The sequence below is a fragment of the Pholcus phalangioides genome, unplaced genomic scaffold (genome assembly GCF_987345545.1).
Source record: "Pholcus phalangioides strain wild (caught in Gottingen) unplaced genomic scaffold, Ppha-v1.0 ptg000011l_1, whole genome shotgun sequence".
In the NCBI taxonomy this organism is placed as follows: Eukaryota; Metazoa; Arthropoda; class Arachnida; order Araneae; family Pholcidae; genus Pholcus; species Pholcus phalangioides.
This window is the reverse complement of record NW_028301604.1, coordinates 19,140,628-19,154,064: the sequence shown is the minus strand read 5'-3', so window position 1 is coordinate 19,154,064 and position 13,437 is coordinate 19,140,628. Positions and strand designations below refer to the sequence as shown.

The following is a 13,437-nucleotide window of genomic DNA, read 5'->3' as shown; positions in this document are numbered from 1 at the left end:
TGCAGAGCATTCAGAAATCTGGAAATATAGTACTGTTTAAAAAAACATGTAATGGCTCTCTGATAAAAATTCAGCAAACAAAGCATTTCCACCACTAACCTGTCTTTTGTTATTTGCCTTCCTAAGTTGAGGATATCTCACGAATAATCAATCCAATAGCTTTAAAAATTAAATGTGTTTCATTGATTTATATATATATAGGAATTTGTATCCCACAAATTGTGTTTAGAATTATCGTCAAGATAGTTAACACAATATTATAACGATTTAAAAATTTCTATGTTTAAAACACTGATATTTAGAGTTTTGTCGTTCGTAATTGCCTATACAAGTGTAACCAATACTGTAAAAAACTTAATCATCATCAATCATATACATTTTTTATGTAAATTAATATGCCTATTTTAATGATAAAAAAAAGAATCTTGAAAAGAAGTAAAAAAAGAATTCTTAAAACAATTTTTATAGTAATTTTTAATTTGAAAACCATCGATACTACATTTTTTCGATAATTTAAATTTTATGTTCATATTTGAATTCAACGTAATTTCTTTTGTAGGTTGTTCCGTTTCGTCCCGTGAGATGATTCGTCGTGCACCATGCGCTTGTATAGTTCGGAGAAAACCTGCTCCATCGTCCAGATTTCCCCGGTGCAAATACTGTTCTGGTTCTCCAGTCATTGCAGCTTCTTTGAACACCGTGCCATTGCCTTCGAAAAGATCGTCTCTACTTTCAGAAAAGGCAAAGCTGAATTCTGTATCAGAGGAAAAAGATGATTCTAAGCCAGAGTTGGTGGATAGAATGTCGTGTTACAAGAAAAATGTTACTGGCTCTGCTTCAAAGTCTAAAGCATCTCGTTTTTCAAAAGATTCATCAACCAAAGAAGCCATAAAACCCTCGAGAAAATCCATTTTAGAATGCGATGTGACTGCTTATGATTTGATCAAGAAAATTCCGACATCCCCGTCCATTTCTGAAGTAGATGAGAGTGATTTGGATGATATGTGCAAAACTCCCAATGGAAAACAAAAGTCAAGACTGCGGAAGAATCTAAACAAGCAAAAATCAGCATCATCAAAAATCGAAAACTTACTTCATCGCAGTCAAAAATCTTCTCAAACTGCCAGAGCTCTGAAATCTCGCAACGAAAACAGTATTTACAGTGAGTCAAGCAGTGTGTTACTAGGTGGGCAGAGAATTTTCACTACTTACCAGAGTCCAAGATCACCTGATTTGTTTGAAGACCAGGGTACTGAAACAAGTAACCCGTCAGTCAATGGCGATTCGAATGCTTCTCGTTGGAGGAAACCATCTATCTCCGATGAATCTGTCTGCATTCCGGAACCGGACTATGACTGCAGTGAAAATAGTGAAGACAGCGACTCCTGTTTATCAAAATTTAAAGACCTCAAACTCACATACTCTCCTCCTTTATTGCGTAAACAATCCAATGACGCGTGTTCAAACTTGAATACTTCGCGAGAAATCTCAAAATCAATGTCTTCTCTGCACTCTCAAGAAACATTAGTACCTTCGATCAGTATTAATCGTTCATACACTTCATCCCCTTCCATTAGGACAAACGGAGAGGTAGAACTTGAAAAATTAGATGACGAAATTACCGATCATTCGGAAACAGAAATTTATGGAGATCGTGATAACTACATTCTTCAAAATTTCTCCGATGATGAGATAGGTACTGAAAGTACACAGTTACCTATAAAAAATTGTTCCATAAATAACATGAAGTACGAGTCATTTTCATCTAGTGACTGCAGTAGCAATGGAGGAACGCTCTCTTCGGACTACCCAACATGGACTTCATCTTCTTCAAGTGAGCTCAAGTCAATATTGAAGAAAAAGAAGAAGCGGGAATCCTCAGTTCAAGGCAAAAACACCATCGATGTTTTCAGTGATTCAGAATCCAAAGATTCTCAGCGCAAAAAGCAAGTTCAGTTTAGAGCTAGCATAGAGAACACGGTGATTGGAGAATCTCAGAACACTGAACATTCTTTACAAAATATTAATGGAATAAGTGACTACTCCGAAATCGGGGAACCAAATAATGTTAAGGAAGCGTTTAGCACGGCGATTCCTGCTGGTGATAAAGTTTGGTCGAATAACTTTGCACCTGTGATAGACTCTCACGAAAATGTTTATGAAACTCTTAATAAACCAAGTGATTCTATTAACCCTGATACTCATAACATCTCTTCTCTCGATGAAAGATTGTCTCATTTTAAAAGTGAGTATACGCATATGTTCATATAAAATCATTAGAGTTCTTAGAATATTCTATCAATCTTTTGATTAATAATAGTAAATAAAACTAAATCACCTTCCATTTAGAAAATTTAACATTTGGAATGAGAAAAAAAAAGCTATATATGTACTTCAATATTGATACAACCTTTCTTGACTTTAAGATGACTTGCATGTCGATGTGTCATATTTTTAAGCACGTGATTTAGTGTAGGGGAGGGCGGTAACTGCCATATATATATATCTTGGGGAAAACTGATGGTTAAAAAAAGTTTTTCAAGGAATGCCCAGAATATTTTTTATGCGATCCCATCCCGAAAATATGCGAGTGCCCACAATCGAGCAATATCTTTCTTTGCTCTAGACGTCCTCATCCATCAGCGATATTACATTTGGCAGAGCCTTGTCGTCTAAAAGTTATTTAGACCTATTACTGTAGCACACAGTCGCACAAATGGCTTAAGAACTCGATGCGATTATCTTTTTACTACCACATTGTTCTCCATTCGTATGCAAGTCAGTGTCGCATTCTCAAAACGACCCAGCATGGTTGAATTTAGAGCGAATTGTGACTTATTTGTGAAGACCATTACCCTTCTCTCTTAGTTACATACCGATGGCATCAATAGTGCTCATTTGACCTTGGCATCCAAAGATACTCAAACGTTGCATTAAAATGCATTTCGTGACATAAAAGTATATTTTCTGTTGTTATTATTTTTTTGATTCGATTCGTGTATCAAAAAAGCCATGAAAAAATAACATGTCAAATGCATATGCGAAAAGTTTATCATGTGCTCAAAACAAAAACGTTCTACTTAAGGAAAAAAAAGTCAAGGATATTGTTATGCGTGAAAGTAAATGTATGGGAACCCTAATTTCTGAAGGTTATTTTCCAAGCTGAAAATTACACTGGTTTTAACGTTACATTCGTGCACAAATATAACTTCCCCTTTTCATACATAGAAAATGCATGTTTCCTTACTCACGCAATATAACGCTCCATCTTAAAAATGCCCGAGATGCCAACCTAATTGTTGCAGCAATAAACTGCATACCACGAGTCCATTGTAGCATAGCGAGATGCTCAAAACACCCCCAACCTGTTCCTCACGAGTTTGACAAATGATGCGTTTTGACTTCCCATGCGTTACCAGAATGCAGGTCATAAAGTCCTGAATTGCCAACAGCTGTTTTCGTTACGAGTTCGTTTTTGCTTTTGTTTTTCTCTAGTAACGTGTTATTTCGTTTTCATATTTTTATATTCTCTTTGAATATCCTACAAGAAAGAAAAAGAAAAAAGTAGGCAAGCAAATGCAATATTATACGCAGTCCCGAAAGAGAATATAATAGACATCTTTTTCTTGAGTTATTGATGTATTTTGTGTAAACTGCTAAATGTAGCGTGGCATTACCAAATTTTCTTACATGCAATCCCATTTTCAGTGGCTTTTATTTCCCACTTTGTCGTTCAGGAAATGTTGTTTAAAGTATGTCCGCTCGTATGGCCATGGTTTGCGTGAGTGAGAAGTCTCAATAAAGTTATTACATACACTCGAGCCATTTTAAGAGAAGAAAAAATGATTTCGAGTTGCAAGAGTTTCATTTATCATGTGTGGATGTAAGCAGATTATTAAAATATAAAAAATATTGCGAGTTACGACAGTGGGAAAAAATAAAAACGCTATGAAAATATAAAATCGGAACTTTTTTTACACCTTCCTACTAGAATCCACAAAAAAAGTCTTCAATAGCGATTTATGACAAAAATAATGCTATTAATAATTGGAAAATCTCAGCATATTCTAAACCTAGACAGCTTATGACGCAATGTTTATTTCAACGAAAATTGATCAAATACAAATATAAAAATAAGAATTGAAAGAGAAAACAAAACCTCAAACTTTAACGGGCGATAAAAAAATTTTGATATAGTCATTTCAAATAACATTTAATCAAATTTCATTTTTTCCTTATATTTTAAATATAAAAATAAATTATGTGTATCTCCACATTTAAATAACGGAGTTCATTAAAGAATATGAATGGAGTTCGCACAGAAATAACAATGAAGAAAAAAATATTTATCATACGGTCCAATTAGGACGAAAATTCAAAGCATGTGATAAACATGCGTATAATGCTTACAGGAAATACTCGGGTCGGCAAGTGAAACAAACAATTGTCACACGAGGACACGAAGACTAACAATTGCAATCCTTTACCTGTTTCTTTCTTTCCGTTTTTAAATGCGGAATGTGTAACAAGATAGCTTTCGGTTTTTCATCCCACTGTTATAAATGTAATATAATACCCGGCGCTGCCCGGATATTCTTCATTACTGGGAGGATTGAAAAAGTGACAAACTATTATACATGTATATACACCGACAGATTAAAAAACCCATTATAACCATTAAAAACCATTTGCATGTCTGAAACTCATTGCTAGGGAACCACGGTAACCAAAGTAACCATTCTGAAAGTGATTGTTGAGGTCTAGGAACTATTGTTGCCCGACAGTTCTTTTGCCCAGCTCTGACAAACTTTTAAAGTAGCCTATCGCTCAAGTCTGGTCCCGTTTGGTTTGTATGCAAAATTTGACGACGATCGATCTAAAATTGTAGATTTGTGTAGAGAACACACACACAGACGGAAAATCAATTATATATATATATAGATTATTAAATAAATCCGAATATCTGGAAACGGGATAACGATGAAAAAATCAGATGAAGTTCTTTCATAAAAGTATCGTGGCCAGGTGCGAAATGGCGATTAAGAAAAAGGTAACCGTCATAATTTTTCCAAATTTCTTTCAGAGATGGTGACTACGATGAAAAATACTTTATATCTTGAAAACTTATTCAAAAAATTCGCTACACTTTTTCAATGAAAATGTTTTCTCTTATTATTACAACGCAATTGGAAAAAAACACTATAAAGAACACTCCTTACCATTCATAGACATGAGATTACGACAGTTATATTATATCTAAAAACAAAAAAAACATTTAAAAAATCCTTCATACTATATATCTATGTTACCATTACCCTTTACTCACACCATTTATTTTATTTGCATCCCTTTACGCAGGGGAGGCTTTGCACACGGGCGGCAGGGCTGAAAGCCTAATGTGCCAGCCCTAAAGATGACCCTGGCGGGAGGCTGACATGACTTTAGCCTAGATAACCCTGGTAAAACCTGATTTTTTCAAGTACAGTCACACATCATTGATTACCGAACAAACAAAATGTTGGTGACCATACGCCCCGCTTTTCAAGAAACTGTCCCGCATTTTAGTTCAGGATTATTTTACCGTTCTTATAACGCCAGATAACTTTATCCACATTACAGCTCTTACTGATCAGTCATCATTACCATAGCCCCCCACAACTTGCAGCAGGGCTCCTTGGCTGGGACGGACCTTTGGCAGGCCCCTCTATATTGAATTTATAGCGGGGGAAAAAAAACAAAAAAATGACGAGAATCCTCCCCCCTGTTGTCAGCCCCACCCGCGTGAGTTACATGATCATTACTTACACTTATCCCGTAAAGAGGAAGTATAACAAGGGGAGTTTTATTAAGAAATTTACTCAAAATATTTTTTCTCTCACTCTTCGAGTTCTATATAACATTTTGTTTAGTAATCAAGTATCAAGTAATCAATCCCACATATTCACCAATTTTTGCATTTTTTGTTTCTCTTTTTTTTTCTTCTTCTTCTCTCGATGTTTCCAAGGAACTATACAATGTGCAAATTCTGGGGCCCCTTCCTATACCAATAAACTACTATTATTGTCAATAAGAAATTCATTTCAAATTTGTTTCTGGTGATGCAGAGCCGGACAAGTAAAACGCCGAATTTTTTTTTTTTTTTTGCCTTTATTTGAACGTTCCAGAAAAATTAATGAATGGGGCACATCACAGCTCTGTGCTTTACCACCATAAAGCTGTTATGGGATTGGAGTTTGGTAAAACTATTTTATTTTAAGTGAATGAACGGTAAAATACATTTTCTTTTCAGATTATAACTCATATAAAGACTATATGAAATTTTAAACGTTTATCGCCTTTGAAATTAAGTGCTTTTCAGCGAACTCATCACTGTTTGTGTTCGTAAAGGGTGGTCAAGGAAGCCTTTTTTTTTTTCAACACACTACTCTAAGCGGACTTCCTAATCTTCTATTGTGGATATTTTTTACTGGTATATACACTGAAGAGCCAAAAAAACTGGTCCACCTGCCTAATATCCTGTAGGGTCCCCGCGAGCCCGCAGAAGTGCCGCAACACGACGTGGCATGGACTCGACTAATGTCTGAAGTAGTGCTGAAGGTAATTGACACCATGAATCCTGCAGGGCTGTCCATAAATCCGTAGGAGTAAGAGGGGGGGGGGTGGAGATCTCTTCTGAACAGCACGTTGCAAGGCATCCCAGATATGTTCAATAATGTTCATGTCTGGGGATTTAGGTGGCCAGCGGAAGTGTCTAAAGTCAGAAGAGTGTTCCTGGAGCCACTTTGTAGCAATTCTGGACGTGTGGGGTGTCGCATTGTCCTGCTGAAATTGTCCAAGTCCGTCGGAATGTACAATGGACATGAATGGGTGCAGGTGATCAGACAGGACGCTTACGTACCTGTCACCTGTCAGAGTCGTATCTAGACGTATCAGGGGTCCCATATCACGCCAACTGCACACGCCCCATACCATCACAGAGCCTCCACCAGCTTGAACAGTCCCCTGTTGACATGTAGGGTCCATGGATTCATGAGGATGTCTCCATACCCGTACACGTCCATCAGCTCGAAGCAATTGGAACCGAGACTCGTCAGACCAGGCAACGTGTTTCCAGTCCTCAACAGTCCAATGTCGGTGTTGTCGGGCCAAGGCGAGGTGTAAAGCTTTGTGTCGTGCAGTCATCAAGGGTACACGAGTGGGCCTTGGGCTCCGAAAGCCCATATCGATGATGTTTCGTTGAATGGTTCGCACGCTGACACTTGTTGATGGCCCAGCATTGCAATCTGCAGCAATTTGCGGAAGGGTTGCACGTCTGTCACGTTTAATGATTCTCGTCAGTCGTCGTTGGTCCCGTTCTTGCATGATCTTTTTCCGGCCGCAGCGATGTCGTAGATTTAATTTTTTACCGGATTCCCGATATTCACGGTACATTCGTGAAATGGTCGTACGTGAAAATCCAAATTTCATCGCTACCTCGGAGATGCTATGTCCCATCTCTCGTGCGCCGACTATAACACCACGTTCAAACTCACTTAAATCTCGATAACCTGCCATTGTAGCAGCAGTAACCGATCTAACAACTATGCCAGACACTTGTTGTGTTATATAGGAGCTGCCGACCGCAGCGCCGTACTCTGATTGGTCCCATATCTCTTTATTTGCATACGCATGCCTGTGCCAGTTTTCTTGGCTATTCAGTTCATACGAGAGTTCTAAAACGTTCAAAATTTTCTCTGAATAAATGTTTTTGTTCACATCTCGAATTATTGCTATTTTCCTCTTCTAACCTGTTAGAGAAAACGACCTAAAAATCCTTTTATACCCAGAATAAAATTCACTATTCTTCAGGAAATTCTTAAGCAAAGTATGTGACATATTAATATTCTATACTATTTCTCTCGAGAGATTAATCTACACTTCTATAATCTAAGAGATTAATCTACACTTTAAAACGAGGATCTCACCTTTTTCTATAAGAGATAGCCTTTTGTCGCGTCCCATCTTTACGAATCAAGCTTGACAAAAAAACAACTACGTCGAGTTATTCGAGAAGTTCCTATAGGAATGATGCCAAACTGTAAGGATATGCAAATAAGGTAAGTGACGCGAGTGAAGGGGAATGGTAAAAATTGTAATGACAGGAGAAAAAATAATTGAAAAAGTATTAAAAATTTTTTAGGACGTTTTAGAGATCGCCCAGGTCGATAAGATACGCGCCTAAAGTACCAAAGGATGTTTAGAGGTGTCGCGAGTTCGATATTCGGGGTTCGTCCTTATCAGAAACTTTCCTAACACTGGGGTAGAACAGAAACGGCGACATGACCACCGAAAAAAATTGCTACCGCAGGGAATCCCACACCAGAGGGTATTGCATGTCTGTCCAACTTCTCGGTGAGTGTAAAAGAAGGCTGCTGTTCGGAATCCGCAATAAATTGTAGGTCCCGCTCTATTTAACTCTGGTGTGCAAAAAATGACCGTGGTGCGACAAAAATGATCGAATGATTAAACGAATTTCTTTTTGAATAATTTTTCAAGATATTATTTTTCTAATTGTCATCATCATCTCTTGGAAAAGTTTGGGGGTTACTTTTTTTTCTAATCGCCATTTCGCACCTGGCCCTATAATTTCTTCCACCACCGTATATTTATAGTTCCATGAACGATGTCAAAATAGACATCGTAAAATATTTCTCATATTTGAAAAATCACTTTTTTTATTCAAAAACTTCGAGAGATTTATTTCAAATTTTTTTTGAGAAAAATTAAAAACGTATGCTAATCAGTGAAAATTTTAATCAGTCAAGTATTAGTCATACATTTAAAATGAAAATAAAACTTCGAATAAAAAAAATGTTCTAAAGCTTTTATCTGTCATGAAATTCAGTTTGATCATTTGGAGTCATTCAGGTATTACGTCAGCATCGATGATGAGGGAGGAGGGTTCCAGGTTTTCTGACTTTTGATGACAAGGGGGAGGGGGGTTTGGATGATGCTTACGTCATCAATCACCCTTTATAAAAATATGAAATATTCTTAACGACATCTTACTGGGTGTGCCAAAAACGAGAAAAACCTTTCGCTAGTTAGTGGGCATCTGAACTAATATTCCTCCTATTGATAAGTCCTCTACAAAGCCACTTTAGTGACTTTTGAATGTTCCGCGGATACTTCAAGTGATTTAGGAATGTGTCCGGGCCGCTTAAGTGCTTTTTAACTGTGCCGCGCGTCACCCAAGTGATCCGTAATTACGCCGCGGATCACTTAAATAATCTGAAAATATGGCACGGACCACTTAAATACTCTGGAATTGCGCCACAGAACATTTGAGCGATCTGTAAATATGCCGCTTAGTTCATTTTTACAAAATCAGGTGTGAGGTAATTTAATTTGTCTGATAAAATTAACCATTGGATTTTTTCCAACTACCTTCCAGTAATCTGGTGATTTCGATTGTCCGGCGTAATCTGGTCTAATACGTGCCAGATTAGGCTGGATTCACATCTACAGACACTCGCCGTGTCGTGTCAGACACAACAATCATTCTTTAACACAAAAATGTCTGTCTGCGCCTGCGCAGACATGATACGGTAGATATGAATCCGTTCATTGGTTTTATGTTAAAGAATGTTTGCTGTGTTTGACACGCCACGGTGAGTGTCTGCAGATGTGAATCCACCCGTAGTGAGAGTCTGCTGTATTCTAATGCACTAGGATGATGTTGTGGAAATGAAAGATAACAGGGAGCACCGCATAATTAGGTGACGGGGTTTGGCGACGAACTGCTTTAATGTACATTTCATGTGCTGAAAACAAATGTGACGTTAGTTTTGGCCCATCAGCTCTTGTTTGTGAGATATGACAGTATCGTTATTTACGTTAACATATCAAATTAGCCTTACGATATAGGCGTTAAATTAAAAAAAAATTCCCTTAAGAAATATTATAAAACATTTTATAGTTAATTGAAAAAAAAAACAGCAACACTCCTGTACATTTACTACAGCTTAATTTAAAATTAGAAATAAGAATCAAATAAAAAAAAGGAAGAAAAAGTTATTCTGCTCTACTCCGAAAGTTTCATTTGTTTGAAATTCTTAAGTGAACTTTGTTTACACAAAAAAATCTTTTAGCAGATTCCAACAGTAATCTGCCATCATATGAGTATCCCGTCTGCCCTGGTATCGATCCACCATTGTCTTTATGTCTTGGTGAAATCGTTTACCTAGTTTTCACTAGTATCGCTAAGAGATTCTCTTTGAAGCGGCTGTGCAAGTAATGAACGAATGAGATTCTCACTTTTTGCTCTGAATCCACGGAATGAGGATCGTTTATGAGCTTTTTGATTTGAGGAGCATCAAAAATGCCTGGTTTAAGTTTTTCTGCACTTATCCAGGCATTTTTTATTTTATGTATGCAAAGCAAGGGCTATCCTGATCAAGAGCATTCATGAAATGTCTCATTAACCCTAGCCTTATACGCAGTGGAGGCAAGATGATTCTGTCTCTTCCGATATAAGGGTTCACGAATGAAATTTCTTTCTACAATAACCATGTTCTCTCTCGTCTTATCCAGTAGTTTGTTTAGCTCTGCTATCCCATAAGCTATCAAGAAGCAAGGATATTTCGTGTACGTATAGCATCCTTACTGACCAAGGAGAAAGGTAACCCCTTAAGTCTACAACACATGATGTTCCAACAATGATGATCCAAACCCATTGATGTTCGTGAATCCTAATCTTTTCTCCATGATCAAAGCTATGGTATCACATTCTTCTTTCATTTTGGATGAGTGAGCAATGGGTCTTACAGGCTGTCTTCCAGAGGCTGAATTAGGGTATGTCCACTTGCTGCGGTTATTTCTGTTTATGCGAGTAATATTCACAATAAAAAAAATTACAGTCATCAAAGTGGTTTACGGATTCCTTTCAAATACCAAGTTTTAGACTCTTTCTCTTCCCATTAGTCAACTGTGTTAGGTATTCTATAGAAGTTTTACACACGATGTATGTAGTCCTAACTGTAACTTGGTCGCCAAGCTTAACGTGCTTACTCAAAGTAAGCTCTTTTAACAAAATCAGGGATGGCTTTTCTGTTCTATTGTTAGGGTGTACTCACAACATATGTAGCAAAATAAATCAGGATGATTAACACAACTTCTTCGACTGGACGTCATTGTTTCTTTTCGTCAATCTTCAAAAGAAAGAACCATTTCCAGCACATCTCATTCGATAGTAAATTGCCCATGGTGATAGACAGGAATTGTGCTTCGTTTGAAAGAAAACAAAGAACTTTATAGGTTGTGTTAGATGTAAACACTAGGTTATGTGAACAAATATGGCTTCATACAATCAGTTGATAGTGGTACAGAAAAGACAGGAAGAAAAAAGCACGAATCAATCCACGTAAAAAAACTCAACTTAATCACTACTTAATTAGTTATGCGGTTAAATATATTGTACAATTTAGCTATGCCTAATCTCAAAAGTGGAGTTGATAGGAAAAACTGTTTTCATATTTGAAACCAGCATACCAAATATAGTCAAAATCAGTTACAAAATTCTAGGTACCAAACAAAAAAAATTTGTAGAGTTGTGTAATTAATATGAAATCCAAATTGAATTGGATTTTGAAAGCCCCCTTCACAAGCCCGTGGCCAATTACGAAAAATAATAAAATGTCTGTTATCAGACCGGTATGTTTCGTTATAACATACTTCACTGATTTCTGATGTATGAATTTGTTTCGTTTCAGGTGATGATGAATCTATCTGTGAGGGTTCTGATGCGAAAGAATCCCATACTTTCCAGCATAGAGCAAATTCTAAATCACGTATTACAGACAATGTGGAACTCCTATCTCAAAAGTTTAATAGTCATAATGAAGCTGATTGCATAGAAGAAGATAACTTGATTTTCAAGCTACCAGCACGTTCATCTTCGATGGAGGATATAAGAGAATCAGAGAGGTTTGGCAGGCGCAAGAAAAAGCACGTCGTTGGAGAAGGCGAAGAGGATAAGAAAGATGCCAAACGTAAAAGACGGTCGACTCTTCCTAAAAGGCGATTTTCAGACCTTCATCTGCATCTCTTGCTCTGTCCGACGCGTTCCTCTCTTTGCGGAGACGGAAGCAGTAGTGATGATATACCTCTTACAACTCCTAAACATAGAGCACACAGATCTCTTCCCGATTCTCCAAGTGAATTGGAGGAAAATGTCGAACCTTTCCGTTTCGACCTTGTCCGCAAGATATCTAAAGACGAAGAGGTGAGAAGAGTTTCACAAAAATACCAATAAAAGCAACTTAACCCTTTCACTACTGACGGGGGGCGCGGTAGCCCAGGTCGATAAGATACTCGCTTTAAGTACCAAAGAATGTTTAGAGGTGTCGCGAGTTCGATACCCGGTTCGTCCTTGTCAGAAAAATTTCCTGACACAGGGGTACCACAAAAACGGCGACAAGACCGCAGAAAAAGAGTCCCCCCATCGAGGGGTTAGCGCACCAACCTCTCGACGAGTATAAAAAACAAGCCTGCCGTTCGGAATCGGCAATAAATTGTAGGTCCCGGTCTAATTAGCCCTCGTATGCAGAAAATGACCGTGGTGCGACAAAAATGATCAATGATCATAACTGACGGAACTTTAAAATATCACTACTTTTTTTGCACTACTTTACGACTTCCAGATGACGGCACAAGTGTGGGACAACCAGTTTTTTAAGTATATTAATTAATAAAATTCAGTTAGATGTTTCGCCCCTGTAAAAATGTTTACTGCATTACACAAAAATATACAGTAAAACACTGCTTTTACAAAATGTTTCCCAAACAAATATATAAAACTAATTATTTCTTTCTTTGTGGTAAAATAAATAAATATTCATATATATATTATTCAATATATATTTGAATTGGTATTTTATTATTATTGTACGCGTATGTTGTGCTGATGAAACTTTCAAGTACCAGGTTAATTAATTCGTTGTGTATTAGATAATTTTTTGGTTTTTGGCTTTAATTATAACCAAAATGACCTGCTAAAAATTTACATGATAGTTATTTAATTTTTTTAATGTGGTAGTGGAAAGTTTTAAAAAAAATCATCTTCCCTTCAATTCTCTATCACATTTTTCGTGTTTGGATACAGTTATTCCCTGGATCGATTCCGAAAAGTACTATGACGCAAGAATGCAAATTTATCATAATGATTGGTTTTTATTGCTCTTGTTGAGTTGCTGTACTTTGGTGAAATCCAAAGTTTAGATAGCTTCTACATTGGATGTGTGTCGGCCATCTTTTTTCAGCCACTTCGTTGGAATTTTGTCTGTTGTGGCCTTTGTATTCGTATCAGTTGATAAATAATTGTGCATTTATGTCTCATCTTCATTATCGACCCTCTTAGATTTCAATTCGGACAGAATTAAGGTTTTTTCATGCTAAAAA

General features: G+C 37.1%; 1 protein-coding gene across 1 annotated transcript in view; it reads left to right on the top strand.

The window, feature by feature from the left end:
• LOC149080178 (uncharacterized) overlaps window positions 1-13,437 on the top strand; it is a 95,687-nt gene that overhangs the window by 61,196 nt on the left and 21,054 nt on the right. The window contains exons 3-4 of the mRNA XM_089239213.1: window positions 560-2,245; window positions 11,751-12,262. Coding sequence (XP_089095339.1) covers window positions 560-2,245; window positions 11,751-12,262 — 2,198 coding nt within the window. The remainder of the gene's footprint in view (window positions 1-559; window positions 2,246-11,750; window positions 12,263-13,437) is intronic.